Genomic DNA, 26,326 nt, shown 5'->3' on the forward strand with positions numbered 1-26,326 from the left:
TAATAAAGAACCATAAATACAAAAATTAAAACAGATCAAAAGTGAGAAACAATATATGTATGTTGTGTTGTCAATATTACGAGAAACAATTGAGACCCTGAAATTGTGTGTAAATGAGGCAGAAAGTCAGATCAGCAACCTGGGACTTGGTCACATAAGAACATAAGAACATAAGAAAATAAGGAGTCTGCAATAGGCCGGTTGGCCTGTGCATGGCAGCTCCTGTCGAGAGTTACTACCACTCTCTATCATCCATGAATATATCCAGCCTCCTTTTGAAACTTTCCAGCGTTCCAGCACTTACTACAAAGTTGCTAAGCTTGTTCCACTCGTCCACCACCCTATTTGTAAAACAGTTCCTTCCTATCTCCCTCCTAAACCTAAACTTATCCAACTTAAATCCGTTGTTCCGAGTCCTATCCTGCTCGGATATTATAAGAACTTTATCTATATCACCTTCATTGATTCCTTTCACCCACTTGAATACTTCTATCATATCTCCCCGCACTCTTCGTCTTTCTAGGGAATGCAAGTTTAGTTTCTTTAACCTATCCTGATATGGAAGGTTTCTAAGTCCCGGAAACATTTTCGTCATTCTTCGCTGCACCTACTCTAGTGAATTGATATCCATTCTATAATAAAGGCACCAGAACTGAACCGCAATCGAGGTGCGGCCTGACTAACGCAAGATATAGTTGCAATAAGACCTCTGCACTCTTATTACTTACACTTCTAGATATAAAACCCAATACTCTGTTTGCCTTATTTCGAACATTAACGCACTGTTTTCTAGGCCGTAGGTCCGGGCTTACAAGTACCCCTAGGTCTCTTTCACTAGTCTACTTCTCCTGTGACTGATGTTGTTGGAGCTGTACCATTGACAGTATTTGTTCTTCAATATTAAAGCTACTTGCTGGTGTTGAATTTTGTTTACCCATTTTCAGACCACCTGCGGTTTGTTAAGATATCTGTAATGCATTTGCATCTGCGGTCCAATCTGCCGCCCTATTTTTGGTTATTATCCGCAAACTTGTATGTCTACTGCTGATCTGGCTCCTCCTAGATCGTTTATGTGAATTATGAACAGAGGTGGTACAAGTACTGACCCTGGGGGAACCCCTGGTTACAGCCTCCAGATTTAACACCATCTACGCTGACCCTCTGCATTCTATCGGTGAGCCATGATTGTATCCAGTTTAAAACTTTCCCCTCGATACCATGAGCCTTAATTTTTCTCAGAAGCCTCTGATGCGGTACTCTGTCAAATGCTTTGCTAAAGTCTAAGTAAATAACATCGTAATTTTCGTCATTATCTACTACCTCGAAGACTTTCCTAAAAAATGTCAGCAGATTTGTTAGACAAGATTTTCCCTTTGTAAACCCATGTTGAGAGTGGTAGATTAATTTGCTTTTCTCTAAATGTGATCGGATGTTATCTACTATAATTGATTCAAGAAATTTCCCCACTTCTGACGTCAAACTGATCGGCCGGTAATTTGACGTTGATGCTCTGTCTCCCTTTTTGAATATGGGGACTACATTTGCCTGTTTCCACAAGTCTGGCACAACTCCGGTGTCTAATGATTTTGTAAATAAGTTTACGAGGGGTCCGCTAATCTGTTCCCTACACTCTTTCAAGACTCCAGGGAAAATTTCATCCGGCCCTGGGGATTTTGTCTTCTTTAGTTTATTTATCTTCTTAAGAACATCCTCTTTTCTGATAGTGATATTCTTTAATTTCTCTTCTTCCTTTCCCTTAAATATCAGTTCCACCTCTGGAATTTCATGGCGAATTTCCTCTGTGAATACTGATAAGAAGTAGCTGTTCAATGCTTTGCTTATTTCTTCACTGCCATTTATCACTTCTCCCCTCCCTGACATTAAAGGCCCAACTTTGTCCTTGACCTTTGTTCTATATACCTGGAAAAATCCCTTGGGATTCACAATTTTCGTGATGCCATATAGCAGCACATTACGCTTCCATTATCTTCCCAGGCGGTAGTACCTCCCTGTTTGGTAGCTGCCTACTATCTTAATGGTGTGCATTGAGGTCTCAGCTTAAGGTTCCTTCTTATCTTCATCACAGTCGGTTTTCCCTATAACAACGTTGTTCATCTGATATCTGGTTCCCTATTTACTTCTCCTAGGCTAAGTACTGTACTTTACACTTTCCCGCGTTAAATTTCAGTGTTCACCTGAAGGTTGGTCCCAGCTTATCTGACCTGAGCTTTAACCACCATAAAAATGTACAATAAGATTATTATAGAAGTATGTTTAAAAAAATACAACAGAAAAACGCCTCCACTCATCACTGGGAATGATGCATCCTGACCGAACCACTGTTTGTATCATATGCAGAGTGACATTATCTCTTGCCTGCAGTACTGTTTCCTTACAGCCACGACGTTACCTGGGGCGATGATGTTCATGTGATCCATAAATGATAAAATTATAAAATTGCGAATGGTCTCTGTCTTGACGTCTCTCTCTCAGATATCAGACAACAGAGAAACTAGATATCAGATGAACAACGTTGTTAAAGAGAAATCCGACTGTGAGAAAGATTTAGAAGTAATGATAAGTACGAACCATAAACCAAGTCAACAATGTGTATTTGCTCGAAACAAGGCTAACAAAGTACTTGGGTTCATACAAAGGAGTGTTAGTTACAAGACTAGCGCTGTTATTCTAAAATTATATCTTGCGCTTGTGAGACCTCACTTGGCTCAGTTCTGGTCATCGTGTTACCTATATGTTACGTTGGTTAATTCCCAGTTAACTAGGTTGGTAACACATATAATATAATTGGGCTTTTGGTAACGAAACCCAATTGAAGTTTCTTGTTTTATTATAAAAGGATTATGTCTATAATTCCTGAGTGTAGATCAACGGTAAGTTCCGCTATTTATGAGTGAACGAGAAAGAGGACCGCGTTTATGAATATAAACGTGGATCACGTCCGTTCGATATTAGTTGATGTGAGTGACTCATGAGTAGTGACCCATCAAGGGAGAACGGTATGGGTACGCCGTCCCCCCTCGAGGGAAGACGGAGCCATCCACAGGGCTCTCAAATAACGTCTTCCTCTAGTCAAGGATATCAAACTACTGCTCGCTTCAGGTGGTCAGAGAGCCGGCTACTTATGCCTTTACTCAGCATAGTATGACGCAGCTTCCCGTGGGCACACCTTATCACGTGCACTGAACATGTCACCTCATAGCCAGTGGAAAGTTACAGGGGGTGAAATCTGAATATAAATCAGATGTAAGAATCCATTTATATAATACTTCTGTTGATGAGACAGGGGCCATTACAACCATACTACAGAATGGATATAGAATCCCTAGAAAGAATTTAGTGGAGAATGACAAGACTAATCCCGGGCTTTAGGAACCTTGAGTACAGAGACAGATTAAAGCTTCGTAATTTACACTCCCTTGAGTGACGTAGAGTGAGGAGCGATATGATCGAGGTGTATAAATGGAAGTCAAGGCTAAACAAAGGTGATATAACAAAGGCACTCAAACTATCCAATTTTAATCAGGAGCAAACTCGTAGCAATGGTTTTAAATTAGACAAATTTAGATTTAGGCACGAGATAGGTAAACATTGGTTTGGAAGTAAAGTACCCTGTAGTGGGTGAGTGGAACAAGTTACCAATCTTCATCATTAACTCGAATACGCTCGATAGCTTCAAACATAGGTTGGGTGGATATATTATGAGCGATAGTGGTTGAGTGTAGACGGGACTGCCTAGCATGGGCCAATGGGCCTGTTGCAGTTTTCTCCATTCTTATGTTCTTATGTGAGGTTAGGTTTTTTCTGTGACTTTTTCCTGGATTCATACACACGTACACATGCATCTTAAAAATAATATGAAAAATAATCTTAATTTATTTACTAAGACGTCACCGTAATTCTCATGTGTTTGGACAGTGTGTGTGTGTGTGTGTTAATCTTCACCTGCCTCACCTATTTCTCTCACCTTCACCTCCTTCACCTACTTCTCTCACCTTCACCTGCCTCACCTATTTCTTTCACCTTCACCTGACTCACCTACTTCTCTCACCTTCATCTCCTTCACCTATTTCTCCCACCTTCTCCTCCTATTAGAACATGTAAGGTGACTCTTCCTAGTGCTCTCGTCTCTTAATTATTGAACATTTAAAAGTAAATTAAATTTCCCTCCAAATTTTTTCGCTGTGAATGCTAGAAATATTAGATCTTCTGAAGGTTAGGTTAGGTTAGGTTAGTTTTTTGGTGAGGCTAGTGTTGTTTTAGGTTAGGTTAGGTTAGGTTAGGCTAGGTTAGGTTAGGTTAGGTTAGGCTAGGTTAGGTTAGGTTAGGTTTTGGCGTTTACAGATGCTCTAACAATTTATGCATCGTAAATAAGCGAGACCAACACTAACCTAACCTAACACTAACCTAACCTAACACTAACCTAACCTAACACTAACCTAACCTAACCTAACCAAGGGTATAATCATAGTCTACATTGACATTTACGAATCCTTTGACCATTAATGAAAAAGAAGAGGACAGAGAAGAAAGACGAGATGAGGAGTAAGGTTGTGCTTGCTTCAGTGAGCTGGGGTCATCTAAGGTCAAGTAAGGTCATGTAAGATTAAGTACTATCTCTCGGGGTGTGTAAACAAGACGCTCACACACACTGACCGACACTCTGCTAACTCTTCTTTCATATGTTCTAGGTAATAAAAAAATCTGGGTTTTTGAGTTTATAGAAAGCAATAATTATCCCTGCGTATAGTATATTTTGATTTGTATATTTCTGCAGTAATTGGAAAGGAACACACACACACACACACACACACACACACACACACACACACACACACACACACACACACACACACACACACACACACACGCATACACACACACACACAAACGCATACACACACACACACACACAAATGGGTGTTTGTGAATTCTGTTCGTATAATAATACAAAATGAGAGATGAGGCAAGCGGGTGGCTCAGGTGAGGGAGGCCTAGCAAGGTCGGGATTATCAACCCTTCTAAGTCAAGGGTAACGGTGTGGAACAAGACCCCAACGTCTTCCCCCAACACTCCAACACAACACTCACACATTACACAACATACACTCATCACTTTACAACATACAACATACACTCATCACTTTACAACATACAACATACACTCATCACAGCACAGCTTTACCTCAAAACAGTGTAAACAATTGAATTATTTACTAAAGCTGTTTCTCCAAACCTGTACGGTACATCTGTGCTTGGAGAGTATAACCTGGTGACATACGGAATGTTCTTACTCTTCTTAGTGATCAGTGACGACCTGGACAAGATTTACCACTCTGTTCCAGCTTCAAAGTGGAACCTGTGATGCCAGTCGTCACCCTCCTGGTGCTCATCTACCTTTGCAGATTCAGAATGGCCAGGCACTTCTTAATCGCTTCGGCCTCAATGATTGTCTCCGGATTATCATCTTAGGGATTTGCCCTGGGATTTTCAACTTAACTACCCTCAACAAGGTCTGCAGCAGTTCTTCTTCTATCTACAGTTGCTGAGGCTTGCCATCAACCTTGTTACACCCCACTTTACCCAAGTTACATATCTGGGACACATGTGGACAAGGGAAGACACTTATGACAGTGAAACAGATGTTCGACTGCCTGCAAAACCACAAACGCAGCCACTACATCCCATCTGTTACCACTTCTCGAAGATGTTGCCTCACCATCAACACTACTCAACCATTGGAGAAGTGACAGGTGACTGTATCTGGTGTGGAAGATATCAAGTTATTTCTTCATGCCTCTCACATCCATGGTCAAGACAACTTGCTGGTTGACACCTTGTCCTGAGTACCAGTGGTGTAGTGTGCCTAGGATTGTCTCCTCTGCTGTTCCTTTTATTCTGAACGGAACCTCAAAGCTTTCCAAGGGAGGGGGGGTGGAGATGTATCTTGCTACCCTTGTGGAAACACCTAGAACTTCCGGTAACTCCTCCCGCCGCCTTAATTGTCTCATCGCTCTTCTAGAACATCAGTTGGTACCAGGAAAGTAACCAATCACACTTGAGAACAGAAATGTGACGTCATCAAGGATTTTTAATGAGCTTCCCACGGCCTCTAGACAGACTTCTCTCCCTTGGTCCTTCCACTTCACTTCATACACGGTCCGTCAACCTGTGGTTATTTCTCCAGCACATCTCCAGTTCATCACGGCCCAGCTAACTTACGCTAAGTTTCTTGTGTAATTCTCTTTAGGTCTAGGGACGTGCCAGCCTTAAAGACAACTTAGTGACACAATTGTCTGCTACTTGTGTGCTTTTCCCAGTGATTCTGTATAATAGAAAACGAAACTTACTTATTCCTGGACAGTAATCATACTAAGTGTTAGAAGCGTTACTTTAATTGTGTAATGATTTTTTTTATGAAACTTTTCTTATTGTATGTATTTTATATATATTAGTGTTAAGTATAGTCAAAAGAAATTACCTTACTTGTTTAACTACCCTCCATACATGGTATCTGAACCTATCGAACATTGTTATATTTGTGGTCAATTATTTTCATGACAACAATACTTATTTGTTCACGGGTCAAACTTATGTTATGGTTCTCTTCAATGGTTACCTTCTATAGTTACCTTCTATGGTTACCTTCTATGGTTACCTTCTATGGTTACCTTCTATAGTTACCTTCTATGGTTACCTTCTATGGTTACCTTCTATGGTTACCTTCTATGGTTACCCTCTATGGTTACCCTCTATGGTTACCTTCCATGGTTACCTTCTATGGTTACCTTCTATGGTTACCTTCTATGGTTACCCTTCTATAGTTACCTTCTATGGTTACCTTCTATGGTTACCTTCTATAGTTACCTTCTATGGTTACCTTCTATGGTTACCTTCTATGGTTGCAACTTCTATGGTTACCTTATGGTTGCAACTTCTATGGTTTCTATGGTTACCTTCTGCGGTTACCTTCCTGGATTTTTCTGCGATTTACCCTCATAGTTACCTTCTATGGTTACCTTCTATGATTTCCTTCTACGGTTACACCTTCTATGATTTACCTTCTACGGTGCACCTTCTATCAGTTTACCTTCTGGTTGCCTTCTACGGTTGCCTTCTGATTTGCCTTCTGTAGTTACCTTCTATGATTTGCCTTCTGTAGTTTACCTTCTATGGCTATCTATGGTTGCCTTCTATGGTTACCTTCTGCAATTTACCTTCTATGGTTACCTTCTATGGTTACCTTCTATGGTTACCTTCTATGGTTACCTTCTATGGTTACCTTCTATGGTTAGCTTCTATGGTTACCCTTCTATAGTTACCTTCTATGGTTACCTTCTATGGTTACCTTCTATAGTTACCTTCTATGGTTACCTTCTATGGTTACCTTCTACGGTTACCCTCTATGGTTACCTTCCATGGTTACCTTCTATGGTTACCTTCTATGGTTACCTTCTATGGTTACCCTTCTATAGTTACCTTCTATGGTTACCTTCTATGGTTACCTTCTATGGTTACCTTCTATGGTTACCTTCTATGGTTACCTTCTATGGTTACCTTCTATGGTTACCTTCTGACTTAATCTTAGTCTAGGAGTATCTTAAAGAGTTCTGCTTTCATTCTTAATTGTTAACTGTAAATTTTACACCGTGACCTTACACTACAAAATCTGGGTGACGAGACATGCTAGGTTACAATATTTAGGGGCGAGACATGCTAGGACCAAGCTATTATCTAGGGACGAGACATGCTAGGGCCAGGCTATACATTTAGGAACGAGACATGCTAGGACCAGGCTATACATCTAGGGGCGAGACATGCTAGGGCCAGGCTATACATCTAGGGACGAGATACATGGCAGCCACTGAAGCAAGTGACTACGGGAAAGGCACTAAATATTTTCACAGACTACTCGTGGCTACATGGGTTTTAGACCATCAACTGGATATCGCTACCTAATTATTTAAAAGAAAAAAATTTGTCATTACCTTTTAATGTACTTTGTGCTCACTTTATCACTTCCACATATATTTGAATCAAATATATGTTTTCATCAACTTTCGCTCTGGGTTTTAGTAATTCGCCTGACATTTAGTGTTTCAGGTGTTTGATGTCGGTTCAAAGGCCAGTGTCCAGGACGCTTCGCTCACAAATTCTCAACGATATTGTCGACACGTGTGTGACAGCAGCGACACAGTTTGGCGAGTTTTAAACTTGAGGTTTTTCACTAGATTTACACCTGATTTTGTTAGCGAATATTAAACCTGATGTTAACGGTGACTTTTAAAACTGATGTTGTTGGCCAGTTATAAACCTGATCTTACTGACCAGTTTTAACGTGAGGTTACACAAAGTGTCGTTTTAAGTTGAGTAATGAATTTAATTTTAATTTGACGTCACACTCGTTAGTCCTTATTATTTGAACAAGATCAATGTTGATATAAAATCTTTTACCGTTACGATATCTGTTCATTATCATCATGAGGGATAAAGTTGGGTTATATGAGGTTAAGTATACTACAAGTCTTTAATGTTACGTAACGTTATTATCTGTCGTACGAAATGGTAAACGATGGCGCGAATATTGAAATATTTGTCTCTAGTTCCAGTTCGTTAATATTGCCACACCATAGCGTTATTATCTGCTATAATCACTTGGTATAAGAACAACTTGAACTTTAAGAGGCTGTAACATAGGAAAAAACACACTGAGGCAGGGATTTGTACAGACTGCTGAAGAATAGAATATCAACAGAAATGTCTTGGCCCTCCTAAATGCCCTTGTGTACAGTAACGCTTACCAGTGTCTTTGGAGGAGATAATGACAGAAGCAAATTACCAAGAATAAGATGGTTTATTATTATTATTATTATTATTATTATTATTATTATTATTATTATTATTATATACGGGTCTGCATTAGGCCTGGGGAGCACAAAATGATAAATAGTGTTCTCAAACTTTTCTCACTGGGTCCCCCTGAGTCATCGGACCATTACTGAGACACTGAATATAGAGTGGTACTACATTAACACTAATCCAATACAGAATAGCTGTGTTAAAATATATTTGGTGCTTGGGGAGAAGTTACTTTCCATATTGCAAATAAAACATTGAATTTATATCACCTCATGAATTAAATCTGGTGAAATTAGTATTTTATTTACGGATTTTCGTCAGCCCTCACTGTACCCCCTGGAAACCCTCCTGCGTATCCCTGGGGGCTCGCGAACCCCAGTTTGAAAACCTCTGTCAAAGTATAAGCTAGCGCCAGGGACGATGTGCACCCAGGCCAACAAAGAAAACGAAAATAAACAGAATATGTACATAGTTAAAGGCAATAATGAAGAACTGTTAAGCATGGTCGTAGTATACAGGACACTGGTAACAGTACTGAGAGTCAGCTCACAATACAGCGACACACTAATGTGTTGTTGCCTCGGCGACCTGGCCACGAGTCTAGGTTGGCTTAATTAAAGGATGTGAGGATCACCTGATAACTGAATACCCTAACGCTACCTAGGGTGGTTAGGTTAATGTTACACTAGGCTAAGTTAGCGTTACGGTGGTTAATCTTAAGCCGCCGACCCGGAAACATCTGTATAACTGAACAGATATGGGGCAGAGGTATTTATGTAAATGTTGTGAGGTGGCTAAAGGAAAATTCTTCGTATTTCTGTTTTTGTTTTATTAAACTGGCATATCTATGTAATATACCATATGTGTGTGTGTGTGTGTGTGTGTAGGCCAGAGCGCTGATGTCTTATAAAAGTTTATGTAAAGTGATCATTAGTCAACCACGAACGAAACATCCACTTAATTAGTTTCATCCTGGAAAAATAAAATCGCTGTGCAGGTATATATGGTGTGTGCTCCCGAGAACTGCATTTATATCAGCGGGCAGATATGGCCTACCTCGAGCCCTTGGTTAACGATTCCTGGGCTACACTATTACGTTATATTATCGGACCTACTGTATAGATTATATTATGATAAATTATAATATGGTTAAAAAATAATCGTATTTTTGAGAATGACGTTGCCACATTCACAGTAAAAGTCAGATTTATTTTAGATAATATTCAAAGCTGTGAACCTAAACATGATGTCTCGTGAGAGGGAGTTAGGACTGTCAAACTGTATAGGGGAATAATGGTAGAGATATTATTGACTGAGACTGAGGACCAAGATGAAGCAAACTTGGAAGCCCTGTGATGGATGAATGATATTAAAAGGGAAGTACCTGGAGAAATGGAAACTCAGGGAGAATATAAACAGACGCCGAAAACGTTTAATGTGGGGGTCCATGGCCGCCGACCCTCAGACAATACAGTAATATGGTAAAGTCCTAAATTTAGAGTTGTCTTAGGTATCCCTTAACGCCCCTTCCTGTTCTTTGCCTACCACCCTTCGTTACTTCTTCTTTCTTTTTATCCTTCCTCTTGTTCTCCCTTTCCCCTTCTCTCCTCCCAGGTAGTGAAGGCAGGTGGCCGTCTAGTGCTGGCAAAGTAAAGAAGGGGGTGAAGAGGTCAGTGCTTGTGTCGTGAAGAAACTCATCGTTAGAAAAATCGCTTCACCTCTTCATATGTTACGCCCACTTTGTGAAACTGCCCAGTTCACAAATTGGGCAGTCATTTTGCCCCGTTCGTGAAATGGGTTCCCAACCTAAACCATCTCGACCTAACCTAACCTAACCTAACTTAACCTAACCTAATTCGACCCGACCGAACCGAACCCGACCTAACCTAGCTTAAGACAAAATTACCTAGCCTAACTCAACCTAACTAAACCTAATTAGGTTAGCTAGGTTATGTTAGCTTAGGTTGGGTTGGGTTAAAATAGGTTAAATAAGGTTGAGTTAGGTTGATTTAAGATAGTTTGGCGGCCCATTACACGAACTGGGAAAATTTACTGCCCAGTTCATGAAGTGGACAATTTCACATACGGCCGTAACACACACAGTAAAATGACACATATCCGTGATTTATTTTCTCTCTGATCGTGATATTGTGAGTTGTAGGTAAAGTCAATGTGCACCCGGGAAACAACAGTGAGTGTAGACTGAAGGAGAACGTGGCGGCGATTTGGTCTTTATGGCGGTGCTACTGATGGTCTTGTATTGTATGAAGTGATGGAGGAGTAAACCAGGTCTTAGCCTTGTTGTGGAAGAGATAGTGTAACATATCTTTTACAGCAGTGAGCAGCAACGAATAACAACAAATGAAGGGAGAGAGAGTGTGTGTGTGTGTGTTCCTGATTCCAGCCACTCTGCATTAAACAAAAGGCTTGGTAGAATAAAACACACACACACACACACACACACACACACACACATACACAATATCGTGTTGTTTCGTGCAGACTGGTCAGCAGAGAACAAAGTGGTGTTATTTCACATTTGACACACGTTATTGTGTGTACGTGTTGTATATATTCAACCAATAGTTCCCCTTTATGTAGGTGTGATTAAAAACGTTATTCCCTGTGTCCGAGTGATGGTGGGTCGTTGGCTATGACCTTGCTGTTGTGTCAAGTGACTGAGTCTAGGTTAACCTCCTCGTGCTCTGTGATCAGTTCATGTTCACCTTACTGTGCTTTATTCATAAGTGGTACAATAGGTAGCGGCCTGTGTAACGGGTGTGTGTACGGTGTTTGCAAAGTGCACTGGAGTTATTTCGTGTTTATATATATATATATATATATATATATATATATATATATATATATATATATATATATATATATATATATATATATATATATATATATATATATATATTTATTTATTTATTTATTTATATTTATATATGTGTGTGTGTGTGTATAAAGTCATTTTGTTGACAACAATGTCCTTCAGAGGCCACGCTGTCATGTTAATCCCCCAGAGTGCATCATAACGTTAAGTGAAAATTGAAATGGAACAAACAGAAGTGGAAAGCGAAATAATCTGTAATTTTTTTTTTTTTTTTTAAGAATTAACCATCGATCTTCTTATTTTACACGAAGCTCTGCACTGGAGCACTGAGCACTGGTGGAACACAGTTGTTTGTTTCGGTATAAAAAATAAGTTAAAAATGTAGATCGACTGTCATCTTAAGCTTGTGATTGTTACCGGAGATGTGGTAAAATTGAGCCCCATGTGAAGCACCGTAAGTGAGGCCGGTGGTGGGAGTAACACAACTACACGAGGCCCAGAGTAATTACATTAACCAACTCTCTGTGACAGTGAAAAGTTATTTAATTTCAAAGACATTGGGACTCGTTATAAGAACATAAGAAAATAAGGAGTCTGCAATAGGCCGGTTGGCCTGTGCATGTATTTGTTGTATTAAATGATTTTCATCAATTTTATACACTAATGGTATTGTACTTTATGTAGTATAGTGACCTGAAACAGCCTTGTGAGTGCATACAACGGTCAGCCTTTAAGTTTATTTCAGTCAGCTGATCTGTGACGTCATAGACTGTACAGAGTGTCGTCAATGATAACACTGTCAACAGATATGTGACGTCACAGGCAATCTTTGTATACAGAAGTAGACTGTTGTAAGAGAGACGTGTACCAAGACGATGGGAAACAGGAGAGAAAATGTGAGGGAATGAAGGCGTGAGTTATTCTGGCGGTGATATTGGCTCTTGTGTATGCAAGACGGTCACGATTGAAAGTGCGAGAGTAATATTCTGGAAGATTCAGCCCCGTAGACACCAAGAAAGACTGATACTCGTTTCTTTTATAGCTAAAACTGTGCTCTCTCTCTCTCTCTCTCTCTCTCTCTCTGTGTGTGTGTGGGGGTTATTGTTTCGGGCTTCACACGTCTCTCCTTCATCTCAGGGTAAAGGTGCAGTCTGATTCGTTTGTGACGGACAGACAGGCAGACAGACAGACAGATAATTCAGTAAAAGCTTCACATAGGTTTCCATTGGATTAACTTATACAGCACATAGACTGTGCAGGTATACACACAGTAAGTCGGGTCAACCAGAGGGGTGGCCAAACAAAGCCACTAAAAGCTTACTTTGATTTAGGGTCTCAAGTCTTCTCACCACAATCAAGGACATGTTAGCAATATCCTTCACCTGGATATTGTGTCATTTTGTGTCACCTGATGATTAGCCCCCCACCCCCTAATTTTCACCTTGAGATTAATCACCATAACGCTGACTTAATCTAAAATACTCCAGCATATTTCACCTCAAGATTAACCACCCTAAATCTGACCTGACCTGGCCTAACCTAACCTAACCGAACCTAACCTAACCGAACTTATCCTTCCAGGTAGCATAAAGGTGTTTAATCAGGTGAAATAATGAAATGAGTAAAATAAAAACTCATTGTGAGAGAGTGAGATCTTACCGTGAGAAAGAGGGCTTGTAAAGGTAGCAATATTTACATGATCTTGGGGGTTTCTAAACACGAGGCTGAATACAAGTTATTTATTAATTATCTAATAAAACACTGGAAATTACTCATTATAGATAATATTAATAAAATCAATACTATATTATTACTAGTGCACATATTTCACTTATGACTGCCCAGTTACCACTAAACAAAGAACAATCGCACTTCCCACATTCTGTGAAACTTTAACTGTTACTTAACTGTGACTGACTGTCGGGTCGAGATTCTGCATCCCTGACTGACAGATTCCAAACTCCAGACTCGGACTAACTTTTCCTGCTTGTTGGGGCAGTAATTATTTGAGTCTCAGGGTCATGGGGCCAGTACTTTAACCATTGTGAAAACAGGACCCATTGCTCTCTTGTGTCTTTTTTGGGGTCAGACTTTATCTAGGTTACCTTGTGGTGGCGTGTTCAGGCTACTTGTGGTGCGTCGACTAGTTACAGCTATAGATGTGGTCCTTCTCTGGCTTGGATAACTTTGGCCTGACTGAAAACCATTAAAATATTCTGGATGGGGCTAATCTTCACGTGATCCGTCATTTTGCTGTGAGACATCGCTCTTGCCATCTCACTGTGAATACTCTGGAGCCCTGCAATCTTCTGTTCACTGGAAGCGGCTGTGTTTTTATGTAATCTTACCCCAGGGAGTGATCAGGATCTTGTCAGGTCGTCATTTCATTTCATTTAATGTTTTTTCTTCATTGTTTCCAGCTTTCGTTTACTATTCATGAACTTTTATACAACAGATTATAGTTATGTCATAAGTCTTCCTCCCAGTACTATGACGGATTGATATATCTTCACGCCTCCCCTCATCTCCCGCCTCCTGAGACATACCGGGTTTTTTCTCTCTCCAATAGGTCATCACTCTTCTCCCATGTGTTCTCTTTTACTCCTACATATCTGACGATTTATCTTCTTGAGCAAATTTTTTTAACTTAACAGCTTCAGATTTCAAGAGAGGTTACTTTTGCATTGTCCGGTTGTTTTTTTTTCCTTCAACTTAGCATCTTAGTTATTTTTCAGTGCCTCTGCGTTTTGGTCAGTTCCATATTACTTTTGAAAGAGATGCATCATGTCTTCCTCAACATTTCTCAAGATATCGTTATCATCTCTTGGCGAGGCTAAGCTATCTCAAATGTGGTCCTGCTTATTATAACTGTCTTCTTATCACACTCTAGACTTGGGAAAGGTTCGGTCCGGTAACACCTCTGTGGGCAACACTAACGAAGTATCCTTAAACTATGGCCGCAGTTTATACTTAGGGTGATCTACAGCAAGTACAGTTACACCAAGAGTATAATTGATTTTCGTTCAGCTTTGGATTCAACAAATGTTATTGACTTTCATGCACAGCTGTAGATAAAACCTAGATATTTAAATACGTCCAAATTTTTATCTGGGTGTCCATGGTCCGTCGCATGTATACAACATAAAGTGAGCGTAGACTTTTACAACAAAATCGAGTGAACATTCTCGTGATACAAACTAATGGTTGTAGGTGACAGTAAGTCATGGTGAGGCATCGTTCATGTTTGTTTTACTTTGTGTGTGTGTGTGTCTTGGATATAATGTTGGTGTTTGGCGACAACAAAGGTGGAGGATTCAATATCAATAACTAGAACAAACTCACAGATTTTTGTATCACCATCGTAAACCGAACATTCATATATATATATAGGGACATGATATTAACAGTGGCTTAGGCGTCATTACTTGTATGCTGAGCTACTTCAAACAGTATCAGCAATTCCCTTGTTCATATTTCCACGATGATGATGATGATATCCGTGAAGATTTAGAAATAATATTGTTTCCTTTATACAATTTTTTTTCTTGTTAAGTCTCAGTAAGAGCACCAGTTTTTACAGGGAGCAGCAGTGAAGTAGTGGAACACAATCCTCACCAGATCGACGCCCATGACCACAACCATCACTACCATCATCAGCACCACCACAACCATCACTACCATCATCAGCACCACCACAACCATCACTACCATCATCAGCACCACCACAACCATCACTACCATCATCAGCACCACCACAACTACCACCATCAGCACCACCACAACTACTTTTAAATCACAATTACCACTTCAATCACCACTAACACCATCAGTTACTGTTACCTCTCTACCACCAATACAATCCCTCACCGCTACCACCATCAGCACTACCACTTCCACAGAGTCGATATCCGACATTGGAATAACAGTCTTCATTACCTTTCATCTGTCAGCTACACCAACTATAATATTTCCTCGTGTCGTAAAAAGATAGATTATGTCAATAAAGATAAATAAGTAAACTAGTCCCAGAAAACATTAGTTTTATATAAAACTGTTGTTGTGTAATGAGAGGAGTGTTTGATAAGAGTTCATTCTCCTCTTTGGAAGTTGGAGCGACCATAACTTCGCCATCAGGATGTGTATGTGTGTGTAGGTTTCCACAATGAAAGTGGATGACACTGGTCTTTGTAGTGGCAGCGAAATGTCATCCTTTATTCCCTCTGGTTCTCCTTGATTAATGATCTAATCTTAAAAACGTTAGAGAGATGACCACAAGCTGAGAACATCAGTTTGTATACAAGTTACGTCACAGGATTGGGAAGCATAATGGTGGGGAATGGTAGAGTAATGCTAAAGATGTGGTCAGTGTCCCAAGCGTGGTAACTAACATAGCAGTATTATAAAGTTTGTGTTCTTGCCTAGTGATATTTACTCATCGACATAACTGGTTTATATTTAAGGTCAAATTATGCGGTAAGTGCAGTAGATGACGTCAGAGAGATTATAATGTTGTGTATTTACATGATTGTAGGATTGTATATTGTTTGGTGACTATTGCATGACTCGTCTAGCAAATTCACAGGAGTCAGTATTCTAGGTTCATATTGTCTTTGTGTAAAAAAAGAAAATACCGTGTGTGTGTGTGAACCATATATAACCGTGTGCGTGTGTGAGTGAACCATATATAACCGTGTGTGTGTGTGTGTGTGTGTGTGAACCATATATAACCGTGTATGTGTGTGTGAGTGAACCATACATAACCGTGTGTGTGTGTGTGTGTGTGTGTGTGAACCATATATAACCGTGTGTATGTGTGTGTGAGTGAACCATATATAACCGTGTGTATGTGTGAGTGAGTGAACCATACATAACCGTGTCTGTGTGTGTGTGAACCATATATAACCGTGTCTGTTTGTGTGAGTGAACCATACATAACCGTGTCTGTGTGTGTGTGTGTGTGTGTGAGTGAACCATATATAACCGTGTGTGTTTTACAGGGACTATACACCCGCCACCTGAAGACTGTGGTGGTGGGCCTAGTGCTGGCCACCCTACTGACACTCGTCCTCTACACAACGCCCACCACCACCTCCTTCATCCTCTCTGCCACCACCAACAGCCTCAGGTTAGTGCCACGCCCGTTATACACCCATTTACTTCGTCCATCACACCCACCCACCCACTTATCCTTCATCATACCCACGCACCCTCCCTCACACCCACACACCCTCTACCACACCCACACACCCTCTACCACACCCACACACCCTCCCTCACACCCACACACCCCTCTACACCCACACCCACACTCCCTCACACCCACACACACCCACACACACACCACACCCACACACCCTCCCCACACCCACACACCACACCCACGCACCCTCCCTCACACCCACACACCCTCCCTCACACCCACACACCCTCTACCACACCCACACACCCTCTACCACACCCACACACCCTCTACCACACCCACACACCCTCTACCATACCAACCTTACCAAATGAAAATGGCTTCAGTATTTTTATTTAATTTACGCTTCACTTCACTTATTGATATTAAGTATTTTATTACATATTTATTCTATTTTAAATTTACATATTAATTGTATATAATTGTTGATTTGTTAACGTAACTGTGAATATTCATACTAGTATAACCAGAAGCAAAACTTTTACATATTAATTTTTCGTAATCATTTCCTACCTTACATAATATAACCTAGTTAACTATATTGACTTTATCCTTCACCAGAGTACAGTATGTATAAACAAATATACTGTATATACCTCGGTTATTTATCCCATTGGTAAGATATCGGGATATAGAAAATAATATACAAAATATACCGTACACGAACGAGGAAAGCCAATGACCTGCCTCAATGATGACCAGCTGTTGGCCTTTTGTTTAGAAACTGGCCAATTCACACACTAATATGGGGAAGTGAATACTGTGCAGCAATCACATGAATCACGATATAATGAGCATTCACCCACGTCGACACCCATGCTCTCACCCACGTCGACACCCATGCTCTCACCCACGTCGACACCCATGCTCTCACCCACGTCGACACCCATACTCTCACCCACACCAACGCTCTCGCCCACACCCACGCTCTCATCCAGGCCCACACCCATACCCCTGCCCCCCTCCACACCCACGTCCTCCTCCACACCCACCCTCCACACCCCTCCTCCCACCCGTCCCTCCACGCCCTCCTCCACCCCGTCCTCCTCCACACCCACGTCCTCCTCCACAGCCACGCCCTCCTCCTCCCCACGCCCTCCTCCCACCCCGCCCTCCACACCCACGTCCTCCACACCCATCCTCCTCCACCCCACGTCCTCTCCACACCCCGTCCACACCCACGTCCTCCTCCACACCCCGTCCACACCCACGTCCACACCCACGTCCTCCACACCCACACCCTCCCCACACCCACGCCCTCCTCCACACCCACCCCCTCCACACCCCGCCCTCCTCCACACGTGCGTTACCCCATTAGTATATACTAGCGTTACCCCCATTAGTGTACACCTGCGTTATCCCCATTAGTGTACACCTGCGCTCTCGTCATTAGTGTACACCTGTGTTATCCCCATTAGTGTACACATGCGTTACCCCCATTAGTGTACACCTGCGTTACCCCCATTAGTGTACACCTGCGTTACCCCCATTAGTGTACACCTGCGTTACCCCCATTAGTGTATACCTGCGTTACCCCCATTAGTGTACACCTGTGTTAACCCCATTAGTGTATACCTGCGTTACCCCCATTAGTGTACACCTGTGTTAACCCCATTAGTGTAGACCCGGGTTACTTTCCGTGACTCCGTGAGACCTTTAGGGCTTATGCTGTTGATGGTGGAGCCCCGCCCTCCTGCCACACGCACTCTAACCTTCCCCACACGCACTCAACTCATTGTAGTCCCTGATTCACTCAACTCTTTATATTTCCCTGACTCACTCAACTCATTGTATTCCCTGACTCACTAAACTCATCAGCGTATTCCTTGACTCACTAAACTCATCCTACCTACCCTCTGACTCACTCAATTCATTGTATTCCCTGACTCACTAAACTCACTCTACCTACCCTCTGACTTACTCAACTCATTGTATTCCCTGACTCACTAAACTCATCTTCCCTGCCCTCTGACTCACTCAATTCATTGTATTCCTTGACTCACTCAACTCATTCTACCCACGCTGTGTGACTCGTGACTCATCCGACTATTATGTTTAGGAATACTTTACACTTTTTTACAATTATACCAGAATTAATTTATATTTAGTGTTGAACGCCCTTTTAGATAGATAGATAGATAGATAGATAGATAGATAGATAGATAGATAGATAGATAGATAGATGGATGGATATCTCACCTAAACTTTCAACCAGGTAAGAGTCTTGATACAGAAATAATGACACATTTTAAGTAGTTTGCCCCCCAAAAAACAAAGTCGTTTTCTACGTTTTCTAAAGCCCCCCCCCCCACAAAAAAAAAATTTAATAATAATAATAAAAAATAAAAATAAATAATAATAAATAAATAAATAAACCAACTAAATAACTAAATAAAACAAAATTGATTATCTGATATACTGGCTTGATCTCTGAAGTCTCTGGACTATCAACACGTCCAGTACTGCTCAGTTAATCCCCTGCCATAATTTACATTCTCACACTAATAATGAAATTAATCCACCGCGTCTGTGGCGAGTTACCGAGTGGATACGAAATCACTTATGAATGGACGGACAAACGGACAGACGAATGGACTTACGGACAGACGAATGGACTTACGGACAGACGAATGGACTTACGGACAGCATTATTATTATATATTATTAAATTTTAGGTCGGTAGGAATACTGAGAGAAAGAAAGTTAACGTCAGCCAACGAGGAACTGCGCTCCGAATACAGTAAAACGAATTAAACTTTCTAACTTCATAAATTTCTGAAAAAAAATGGGGTTTGATGCAAGCTTAGGAAAACGTGGCATCCCTAAAAGTTACATCGAAAAATACCTTAATGTTCTTGAAACACGAGGAGGTGGTCTAGTGCTCCCGAGGTGTGAGGACGTTCCTATGGCATAAGTGTGAGGACGCCCCCACACATCTAAAACGGGAGGAGAGACCCAACTCACCGAAAACATTGGTCTCTGATGTTGAGCTGTGCCAGGATCAACACTGAAAATTTCAAGATCAAATGGTTCTCTGCCCAAAAAGACCTTAATCCTAATCGCCCCTGAGGTTGGAGCCCATAAAAATTGGGATCCATTGGAATTAGTAGTTAGTGGGATTGGGACTCTTTATAACTAAGCTCCAATCCCAATGGTTAGGTTAGGCTGTTACCAATTAGGACTGGGACCTGTTTGGCGAATCAACTGCTGATAGGGAGGACTTGACGCCTCCAAAACATGAAGTACATTAGCAAATAGCCTGTAAACCAGGATAAGCAAGCTAATGAAACCATGACAAAACGGTGAGGATCATTCTATCTCTGTGAAGCAAGAGCTTTTCAGGAGAGGTACGGATGCCTCTCAATTAGGTGAGTGTGATCTCTGAATGGAAGAGGCGAGGCTCTGACGGGAAGATACCCACATAGACGTTGTGAGGGAGGGGGAGGGGGAGACTTTTATATAGACAACGACAGTCGACCACAAAGACGGTGGAAGGATAAGGAGTGGGTCTGACGTCCCCGTGAGCGAGTGGGGGCATCACGTTGACTCATTGTTAAGGGAGGGACACCAACGTCCTCAAAGATGGAGGGGAAAAGCGTAACGTTCCTTTAAAACTGTTGTGGGATGCGAAGGACTGCAGACTTAGCTGATGAATAAAACGATAATCAATGAATATGATAACTTGGACGTACCTGAGATATGGTGTGTTAATGTCCCTCGAACAAGTGTTTTAGCTCACACTTACCTGGAAAAAGAAAAGGAAAATTCTGTTGAGAACACCTGCCGTCTATCTCGCACACACACACACACACTCACACGTCAGTACAATTGTCAAATCCTCTAGTTTTCGTCTCCACCTCCTCCGCCGACTCAAGTCCCTCGGAGTTCCTGCGCCCGAGCTCCTCAGTGCTTACTCAACATTCAAACTTTCCAAGCTCACCTGTGCCTCCCCTGCCTGGTCTTCCTCCCAAAATGACACACAACAGAAACGCCTAGAAAGAGTGCAGAAGAGGGCATGCAAGAATATTCTTTCCCCCTCCTACTCCACATATCAAGAAGCACTCAACACACTGACCCTCTCGGCTCTCTCTGATCATCACCGCGACCTCATCTGCAAATCTGCTGAGAAACTTCTGCATCATCCTCGGCACCGGCTCCTACTTCCACCCGAGATCCCTCGTCCGCGAATTGCTATTCGACACCACAACAGCATCCAGCCTATACGAGCACGTACTTATGGCTATGAGAGCAGCCCAGTCCCAACCATTGTAAAAATTATCAACAACTCGTAGTCAACCAGTGTGTTCACTCCCAACCAATTTTAGCTTTTTGCACTGTTACTATGTTGAAATGCCCTGTAGTATGACCCTCTCCCCACCTAGTTATTATATATCATATTTATATCACTTTTGCTACTTGTATATTATTTGTCAATCAAGTGACCCATTCCCCAATTATGGAACTGCATATTATCAGCCTTCCGGCTGCCATGCTCTTTCAATAAACCATTAATTATTATTATTATTATTATTATTATTATTATTATTATTATTGTTGTTGTTATTATTATTATTACTATTATTACACACACCTATATGATTATTCACACTTAACATACAGGACAAACAAAGGCAAAACCAACGATGTTAAGCATTAGTTTACACCAAATGGATGACTAAGAGAACTTGTTTAGCATGTCAAGAACACAACAGTAGTATTAGTAGTAGTTACCTTGTGCTGGCGGTAGCATCTCCTTGGTGCCATACAGAGTCACCCCCTGGCACCGTCTTGACACTTTAAGAGACCTCATGGCACTTAATGACACCTTGCTCTATTTCATGGGATACTTTCCACTTTGCTATATTTCAAGATGCATTGCAACACTTTAAGACATTAATGACACTTTACGATTCATTGCTTGACTTTAAAGCATTAATGGCACTTTATTGACACTTTATGACATCGATGGCACTTTATGACACTTTGAGAGACTTCACAGCACTTTACGATACGTTTCGACACCGTATGACACGTGTAAAATGCTTGAACACTATAACTATTCGAGACTTTGACACTTTAGGCCACTTTATGACACTATGAAACTATATGACTTTTTACGGCATTTTAGAACACTGCATGACACTTTAAAACACTTAAGGCCACTGACACGTTAGGACACTGACACTTTATGACACTTTGATACTTTAGGACAATTCATGACACTTTAGGGCACTTCGTGACACTTTAGGACACTTCGTGACACTTTGAGACACTTCGTGACACTTTAGAATTCTTCGTGACACTTTAGAACACTTCGCGACACTTTAGAACACTCCATGACACTTAAGAACACTTCGTGACACTTTAGAACACTTCGTGACACTTTAGAACACTTCATGACACTTTAGAACACTTCGTGACACTTTAGAACACTTCGTGATACCTCTAACACTGCATAAAGCTTTTTCATTGTGTACCACATCTTACAACATTACACGACACTTTATCAGACCTACTGGCACTTAAAAGCACTTCATAACACTTTAGGATATTATAGGAATCTTTGTGACATAACTTGACACTTTATGGCACTCTTTAACACATTTTACTACTTTACGACACTTTATATCACTCTTATAACACTTATGGGACGATAGGTGTTGTTGGGACCATAGTTACGTTGTGACATTAGTAAGTCTTCATGACACAACACTTTACAACAATTATAAACACTTAACGTTACTTATGAACACGTTATAATACATGTGATCACTTCACAATACTTACGAAAACTTCACGGCACCTAATAGCACTTTTTGAAATTTAGACCATTTTGAGATAGTGCAAAATCTGCTCTTTCATTTAAGCTCATTATTGTAGGGGTCAACCTATTATCGCCTCCTCTCCAAATGGTCCTAACAGTAGCGGCTACAGCAAGTTCCTTTACTCTATGTTCTATACATGGTAGTTCTAACTCCATTCTCATTATTTCAATTATAGTATTCCGTTGACACCCTAAAACGATTCTCATGGCCTCTTTTTGTATCACTTCAAGCTTTTGAATAACTTTCTTACTATACATTATAAGGATGGGAGCTGTATAGTCAATAACTGAACGTATAGTACTGATATAAATCATCCTTAAAATAGGAATACCTGCGCCATTTCCCCTCCATGCCAAGGCTCTTAAAGGTCTTACACGTCCTTTCCATGCATTCTCCAGGTACTGCATCTCACGTACTTTACTGTTGGACTTATACCCAATGTACAGCCCAAGGTATTTGTAAACATCAAATTTTTCTTCCCATAATCCATTCAAAAATAAATCCCCTTCTTCATAATTTCTGACCTGACATTTAGTTTTTTCATTGTTAATTACAAGGCCCATTCTACATCAAAGTGTACTCAATGGATCTAAAGCTTCTTGCATGTTTCTCATACCTTTACACTGTAAAATTATATCATCAGCAAATATTACAACCTGTGTGTCTCCAGGAAATTCGTAGCGAACCATTATGTCCATCAATATGTTAAAAGGAATGGGGCTAAGTACACCTCCCTGTGGGGTCCCCAACTCCACCTCTCTTCTTCTGAGTACCAACCCTGAAACCATACTCTAGCCATTCTGTTACTCAAGTAATCCACAATCCATTTTAGCAACTTCCCAGAAACCCCTAAATTAATTAGCTCCTCAAGTATGACTTCTTTATTTGCCCTATCAAAGGCCCCTTTTAAGTCTACAAAAGTCCTGCATGTATCCTTCGAGTTATTCAAACACTTTACAACACAGTCTGCAGTACTCCTCCCTTTCATAAAGCCATGTAAATTGAGCACCAAGAGATTTTCCACTTTAAATAACAACCTGTTTAATACTATTCTTTCCATCACTTTACTAAAACAACAGAGGCCCTTCTCTTATACCAGCGAGACAGTTAAAGATATCATATGTTATTCCATCATCACCGGGTGTCGTAGACTTTCCCTTTTTAATCGCATATAATAACTCGCCTCCCGTTATAGGAACATATGTATCATCCCCCATTGTACACTAACTTTGTACTAACTCACTCCTAAGTCTACTCTTACTTTGTAATGAGGCCTGCACACTCTGAGGTAGTTCGGCAAAACTAGCAGTTCCAACCCATTTCTTAAGTTGACTGGCCATGCTCTGTGGGTCGGCGTAGCTGTTGCCCTTGCTTCGAACACCTGGCACTTTATTCACTTCCATGATTATGTCACCCAAGCTCTTGCCTTTAGCAATTCTCCCTAAAAAGTCTGTCCAGTATTTATTACGCGCCTCTTGCTTGATTTCACTACACATTTTTGCAGTTTCTTTCAGTACTTCCTTAATTCCATTATCATTTGGATTTTCACTCCATTATCTTTGCATTATTACCTCCTTAAATCCTGTCGTCAAAAACTTTACCGCTTCACCCCCAGCTAAAGTCAGATAGGAATTATTACGACCTTCCTTAAGCAGGGGTTTAAACTTGTTATGCTCTCTTCCCAGTGCAGCAGCCCACAGCAACCGCTCATAGAATGACATGCGTAAATCACTTGGAAAGTTCAACCTCCTCCTACCTGAGCTGTTTCCACCACTCTGGTTGCTCGTCACATTGGTAATGTCTAGATGATTCATTCGACCAACCTACTGCGTTTTATTACCAGTTGAATTCTTTCTGCTGTCTTCTGTGTGTGTCGTCCTTTTCTACTTGTCATTTATGATCTCATCACTATCACTTCCTTCACTTTTCTTCTCCAACTCTCGCCTCCTTTTTTTTTTCTAATCACCTCTTGAAAACTGTCTGTCACCTTCATTGTTGTTGGTCGTGGATCATCTGCTTCCGATTCGCTACTTGAAAACCGCAGTTCGTCTTCTATGCTGTTCAATAGTGCAATCTTATCTTTTCTAGCCAAAACCTTCACAACTTTCTGCCCACCACTTGCCCCAGGCATCGTGCAAAGCTTAGGCAGCCAGTGAAAATCAACAGTATTGTCGCAGACTCGCAGAGTACAAGGCTGACACGTCCGACCAGTACGGCCAGCGTTCAGAGAATCAGGCCTCTGTTGACGGGCAAGGGGTTACCTAATTGAGGTGTATAAGCATCTCAGGGGGCACTACTCAGTTGAGTGTCCTTACCTGGAGCTGGCGGACGCTCGCCCCACAAAAAACCGCGAAACTCGGCAGACTCAAGACTTGAGCGAATCAGCCAAACCTCGTAACAATTACTACAACGGACTGAGTTTGACTGTGGTTGACTCGTTCGTCTCTCCACACGTGTAGCTCTAGAGAACTTTGTCTTTATCTGTTGTAATTATAAAGTATAAGGTAAATATATTACACAAGATCATATGTCAATATTTTAGTTTGTATTATGGCTCATTTTCTATGATTGAGTCTGATGTATCGAAAACAGATCAGAGCTGTTCCTAAACCCTTGAAACACTCATCGATGGCTTGAAGTGTTGTCAGTCAACTGGTGCCAAAAAGTATCCAGAATTGTTTATATTGTTTATTCCACTTTATTTGTTTATTAAAACAAACAATTGTAACAAACGGGAATTAAATAGAAAATAAGACTCACCAAACCTCCTTTACCAAACTTATCTAACCTACCTAGCTCAACTTAACTTAGCCTAACCTAACTTCCCTTACCATACTCACCTAACTTAACGATCTTGGAATATATGAAAGAAGTTAAATTAAGGAATACAATATACTGTAGGTTAAGTTGAATAATAATTTTGCTTGTTATTAAAGAAGCACGTGATACTACTGCCCCCTACATGAGATAGTTTAACAGTGTCTAACAGTTCAAATTTGCGTCCGTCTGTTCAAACTGCGTGTCTGTTTTGTCTTTTAAACAGCGCAAGCGTATTAATGGACGAGGGTGGGCCGCGTTGCTTGCCACACCGACACGTCATGTTCCTCAAAACTCACAAGTGTGCCTCCACCACCGTCCAGGTATGTTTATGCGGTATATATACTGTATATACTTGTAGTACTTGGGTGTTGTGTGCTTTAATTCTCATATATAACCTTTATAATTACTCCTTGCCCTTAACCAATCACACACCAGCTTATTGAATATCATCAACCAATCACACATCAGCTTATTGGATACCATCACCGATCACACACCATCTAATACTGTATATCCCTGAAGTTCTGTGATCATTTTACTCTACTCTGGTATCCTACAAATGTTATCACTATACTCATTAATCTCATAACAGAGGTAAATATCACTAATCTCATCAAAACGAACATATTATTCATAATAGTTCCACCCTTTGGTAAACGTGTGCCTTCAAAACAATGCTATATGCACCTTGAATATTCTCTTAGTATTAGCTATATACATACTTAAGGTTACATGCACGGACGATGGTATAATGAGTGCAGGTACAAAT

At 40.9% G+C, this 26,326-nt stretch overlaps 1 protein-coding gene across 2 annotated transcripts in view; it reads left to right on the forward strand.

Annotated features, from left to right (window-relative positions):
* LOC121865167 (galactose-3-O-sulfotransferase 4-like) overlaps window positions 1-26,326 on the forward strand; it is an 84,048-nt gene that overhangs the window by 42,776 nt on the left and 14,946 nt on the right. For both annotated transcript variants that reach the window (XM_042364474.1, XM_042364475.1), the window contains exons 2-3: window positions 16,710-16,837; window positions 25,781-25,877. In XM_042364474.1, coding sequence (XP_042220408.1) covers window positions 16,710-16,837; window positions 25,781-25,877 — 225 coding nt within the window. The remainder of the gene's footprint in view (window positions 1-16,709; window positions 16,838-25,780; window positions 25,878-26,326) is intronic.

The sequence above is a fragment of the Homarus americanus genome, unplaced genomic scaffold, assembly GCF_018991925.1.
Source record: "Homarus americanus isolate GMGI-L3 unplaced genomic scaffold, GMGI_Hamer_2.0 scaffold37678, whole genome shotgun sequence".
In the NCBI taxonomy this organism is placed as follows: Eukaryota; Metazoa; Arthropoda; class Malacostraca; order Decapoda; family Nephropidae; genus Homarus; species Homarus americanus.